Source organism: Gossypium raimondii, chromosome 11 (genome assembly GCF_025698545.1).
Source record: "Gossypium raimondii isolate GPD5lz chromosome 11, ASM2569854v1, whole genome shotgun sequence".
NCBI classification, from domain to species: Eukaryota; Viridiplantae; Streptophyta; class Magnoliopsida; order Malvales; family Malvaceae; genus Gossypium; species Gossypium raimondii.
The window spans coordinates 42,674,527-42,679,507 of record NC_068575.1 but is presented as its reverse complement, the minus strand read 5'-3'; the positions used below and the strand labels follow the sequence as shown (position 1 = coordinate 42,679,507).

At 35.2% G+C, this 4,981-nt stretch overlaps 1 protein-coding gene across 1 annotated transcript; it reads right to left on the bottom strand.

Annotated features, from left to right (window-relative positions):
* Window positions 1-516: 516 nt before the first annotated feature.
* On the bottom strand, window positions 517-4,415 carry LOC105803806 (cholesterol 22-monohydroxylase CYP90B51). Its single transcript, XM_012636207.2, has 8 exons — window positions 3,886-4,415; window positions 3,468-3,792; window positions 3,207-3,359; window positions 2,863-3,114; window positions 2,679-2,771; window positions 2,498-2,576; window positions 2,264-2,370; window positions 517-1,145 (listed from the first exon to the last, which is right to left on the bottom strand). The coding sequence occupies exons 1-8, from the start codon at window positions 4,086-4,088 to the stop codon at window positions 900-902; spliced, it is 1,458 nt and encodes a 485-aa protein (XP_012491661.1). The 5' UTR covers window positions 4,089-4,415; the 3' UTR covers window positions 517-899.
* Between the last annotated feature and the right edge of the window lie 566 nt (window positions 4,416-4,981).

Genomic DNA, 4,981 nt, shown 5'->3' with positions numbered 1-4,981 from the left:
AACTACATTTTTCAAACGGGCATTTAAATAGCATCTCTCAGACAAACGTCCAAACGGGGGACACTAACAACAATAACAAACATCCTCTTTATTTAATTTTCCCCTTCTTCATTAATTAAATTCCTTACGATTTTATCAATGGAGAGACCAAGCCTCACACCACAATTTTCACTCTATTGTTTTAAAAAAATAATATAATATAATAAACAAATTTAGGATGATTGTTGTTTTGTGAAATCCAAGCTAATACATTCACATGCTATGATGATAAAATCTAAATTATAGTTAGAGAACGTGAACAGGAAATCACCCAAATTTTATTAGTATTCGTTCTGAATTTATTTATCTCACTCCACCTTTACTTTTTGTTTTTATTTGATTTATTCATCCATGAATATAGCTTTGCCCTTTCATGAGTTGGCTTTTATAGTAAATCATTTTACTTTGAACAGTGTGCTACAAATTGCAAATAATACTAATAATAAGTAACTAAAACCAACCTGAAAAAGAAGGGAATGACATAGATAAATGAATAGTCATAATAATAACTAGCTCCCAGAAGGGACCAAAATAAAATAAAAATTTACATTAATATGGTGGATATGAATATATATATATATATAAATATATACTTTGAATCTGTTTTGTCTTCCCTTTTTCTTCATGTAATTATACTATATATATATATAAATGTGGAACAACTAGAACGTTGAAAAATACGAAAGCCACTATCGTCTTTGTCTTCACGTACGTACAGTGCAGAAGAATGGTGATAGTAGGTAGCTTGGGGGTCCAATTTTAAATTAATGCCTATATATCTACCATATATATATATATATATTTATATATATGCAGCAACACGAGCGGCTGAGCCTGCCTGCCTGCCTGAGATGTCTGTTTTAAGATTTGAAGACTCTGATGGGTAGGCCTTTAGGGAAGTCGACAAAAGGGAAGGCAAAGGCTTCATCCGTATCGGCTAACTCCCATTGGTAGTTGAGGACCAAATGGTGGATGAACACCGCCATTTCCAGTTTAGCCAGTTCTGTTCCTGCACATAGCCGTGGTCCTCCCCCGAATGGCATGAAGTAATTGCTGCTGCTCGCTGATGACGTTGTCGTCCCCGCCCCTCGACTTCCATTATTTTGCTATACCATAAGTCAATATTACATCAAAAATGAGTTTTCAAGATGATTCAAATACATTATCTATCTGTATAATGAGCCATAAGTAGAGAGTTAAGACGATCTCTTTAGCAATCATGGTAATCCTAACCTTTTAGACCCCCCTCCCTATTTGCGTTATGACTATAACAGTATTTTGTTTTAAGCAGACTGTGTAGCTATGAACTGTGATTGACCCACCGGAAAAAGGAAACGCTGGAACCCCACCACACTGCACGTGCACGCGGGAACCCCACCGCCACATGGGGGGGGGGGGGGGCTTTAATCATCATCATCTTAAAACTCCCCACACGCACGAGAGTGGCTTGCTTTACCTTTATTTTGAAGTTACTGCCTGGGTTTTGCCGCATCAAATTTCTTTTTTCCATTGATGGGGGCCTACGTCCGTACAGTATTGCAAGAAGGGGGGTCAATGATGATGACAGTTCATGGGTTTAGAGGATCCGTTGGATCATAGCTTATCTTTCAGATATCTTCCCTATACTTACTTGCCTTATCCGGATACGACAGTAATCAACGGCTTTGATGGAAGCCCCCACACATGAAAATTTCCACACCGCGGACAATGATGAAAATTTGTGTCCATGTTTTACTAAAAATTAAATTTCTTAAAAGAAAAGAAAGAAAGAAAAGGTTATGGGTAATGCTATCATTCCCCCGAGAGAATATACATACTTTATATAAAAAGAACAGGTATTAGTGTCCAAAAGAAATTGTTTATTAGATAATCTTAATAATTAATTGGGCGTACACCACCTATCCTCGGCTGGCATACCAGAGGAATTTTTGTTTTGCGCAAATTAGAAATTTATTGTTAATAGTTCAATTTTATCTATTTAAAGTCAAGTAAGAGGAGTTTAAACCTTAGACGCATCTTTCATATTTTTGTTAACATAGACTTCACTTCTGTCTTCTTCGAAGACAACATAATCCAAGTTCGTTACAAAATATAGTGATAAAAATTGACCAAATTTATTTAATGTTATTTTCGTTTAGAAAAAAGGGTTAAAATTCTATTTGAAAAAAAATATATCTAAAAATTACAAAAAGAAAAAAGAGAGAGTATAGGGTGACTGACTGACCTGCCATCGCCATGGATTGAAGAGTTGAGGGCGGTCAAAAAGACAGGGATCCAAGTGCACTGCTGCAATCACTGGAAGCACTTTCCACCCACATGGAATATCATAACCTTTTCCACCACCCCCCAGAAAAAATTAAAAAAGAAAAAGAACAGGTTTTCAAGCTTCATTTTTTAATTAAAAGCCGCTTGATTAAGCAATTAATGAAATTAAAGTATTAGCATGTTTTAAACTCACCTTTATATCTAACATCTTTGAGAGCTTTTCTGTGGAGAAATCTGACGACATTACCAAGCCTAAGTGTCTCGTTAATAACCTATATATATAGAAAAAGAAGAAGAAAAAACACTCAAGTGAAATGAACATCACAAAATAATGTTTAGATGTAAACAAAAGTTAAATTTAAAAGAGAGCTTACACATTGAGTGAACTCCATTTTCTTGTAATCATCCCAGTTGAGTTCAGTCTCTCCTGATTGGTTCTTGGCTCTGGCAATTTCAAGGTGTTCTTCCTGTGATTAAAGTTTTTATAAAACAAAATTATCAATAAAAAGATGAAAGATTTGGAGTAAAAAAGAAAAAGAAAAATAGCCTGTGGCTTACTCTCAACTGTTGAATGGCCAAAGGACAACCTGGCAAGAAGTAGATGGCTAAGGTTATGGCTACCGAGGAAGTCTCATGTCCAGCAAAAAGCAAGCTCAAAATCAAGTCAAGGATTTGCTCTGTGGAAAGATTAGAATGCTTTAAGACCCATTCAAGAAGATCATCTTCCTCTAAGTTTTCTTTTCCTTCCTTCATTTTCCTTATCCTTACTTCCATTTTCTTTTCAATAAATTTCAGGATTGTTGATCGAGACTGTCAAACCCAAAACCAGAACAAAACCCATCAGATTCATTACTTACCCACAGTTTTATAATCATAACAAAAAAACCAACTCCTTTCATTACTTGTAAAGCTCTTCTGTATGCAGTTCCAGGTAAATTTAAAGGAGCAGAAACGACTCCTTTCATGAAAGTAACATATTCTTTCTTCAGCTGCTCCGTCTCTGGATGTCCAGGGTCCATGCTCATGATATTTTTTGCCATCAAATTGAAAGTGAACTGCAAAACCAAAACCAAAACCAAAAACAAAACCAAAACCAAAACCAAAATCAAATTCCTTTTTTTCTTTTTCCCTTCTAAAAAAAATAAACTCATATTTTTTAAAACCTTTTTTGCTTCATCCTGAGCTGAAAATATGCACTTCTCTTTCCAAGTATTTAGAACAAGCAAAGTATGCTTCTCCACTTCTCTCAAAAGATGAGTCCTCAGCCTGGCGTTGCTCAAGAAGTTGAGTGATATAATCCTCATGTCTCTATGCATATCCCCAACCAAAACCAACATCGACCATTTCCCAAGAATGCCACCAATGCTTCTCGGGTAACTGCACTCGAATAATCTCCCTTCGTTTTGTAATATGAACTTGTTCAACCCAGCATCTGCAGACACTATTGTCTTCTCACCAAACAAATTCGATTTGTAGATATTCCCATACCTGAAAAATGTCGAGTTTAATTCAAAACTTAAAGAAAGATTTTGCTTTTCCAACAGTGAAAGAAAAAAAAAGGGGTGAAATTTAAAAGCTTGCCTTGATATATGCTGGTGCATGAATTCACCTACTGAAGTAGCAGAGTAAGGCCTCAAGTAACCGATTGTTTCGCCGAGAAAAGGCCACCCCATGTTCCCTGGTGGAAGATTATACCTTCTTTGCTTTCTCTTGATGAGAATGAAGAACAGAATCAAAGATAAAATAGATGGAAGAAGCAAGAAAATAGGCTCTGAGTCAGGCATGGAGACCGACCCTTTTTTCTTCTTCAATCCTTTCCCACTCCCACTTGTTTTTCTTTTTTTGCTTTGCTTAGCTTAGCTTTCCAAGAAAGAAATCAGATATCTACTTTTGTTGGTGTTTTTCTTGAAAAGGAGATCCTATTTCTGGAGTATTTAGAGTCACTTGCGGCAGCTACTTAAATGAAAAAAGCTTAGAATTTAGAATTGGCCAATAAGCTTACTTACTATCTAATAAATTGGGGATCAAAGCTTTTGATACCTTTTTAAGCCTAAAGAGCGGAAAGTGGCAAAGACTGAATTGGATTTTCACTTCCGAAAGAATAAAATTAAATTTCGCAAACGTTCTTTCTTTTTTTCCCTACATTAAACATTAATTATGGGTGAATTAATTTGGGGTTTGGGGTAAGGGTGGAATGAAATGGTTTCATGCAAATGGGATGAGTCAAAGGTCAAAGTGTGATAATTATGGTATAGCCCAAAAGCACTCTGAATGGACAGAAGACCAACCAGAAGCGGGCCAATGCGGATTGGACAGTCAAACAGACTGATAGCCCTTTTCTTTTCTTTTTATAGGAATTATTTACCTAAAAGAAAAAAAATGCCAGAAACGCAATTCACAATTTATTACTATTTTTTTTATTAATCTTTATTGATTTTCCTTTTCAAAATCATTACACTTCAGAAATTTGTTTTTAATTTCCTACGAATTCCAGCTTTGTCGAGGTACAGAGAAATACACAACGGCTTTATTTTTCACACAATTTTTTTAGTGTGAAAATTATTCATTCTTAGATTATACTAAATGAAATAACATTTTTTTTATCGTTTTTAATAGTTTAGATAAAAGATAGTTTGAGAGTGAATTTGGATGGATAATGCGTTACTTATGATTAGCG

Excerpts from the sequence above, each read along its gene's own strand:
- LOC105803806 (XM_012636207.2), bottom strand. The coding sequence starts at position 4,088 with ATGCCTGACTCAGAGCCTATTTTCTTGCTTCTTCCATCTATTTTATCT. Across the intron at positions 3,115-3,206 it reads CATACAGAAGAGCTTTACAA|TCTCGATCAACAATCCTGAA; the intron begins GTAATGAAAGGA and ends TGGGTTTGACAG. Across the intron at positions 1,146-2,263 it reads TCAATCCATGGCGATGGCAG|CAAAATAATGGAAGTCGAGG; the intron begins GTCAGTCAGTCA and ends CTTATGGTATAG.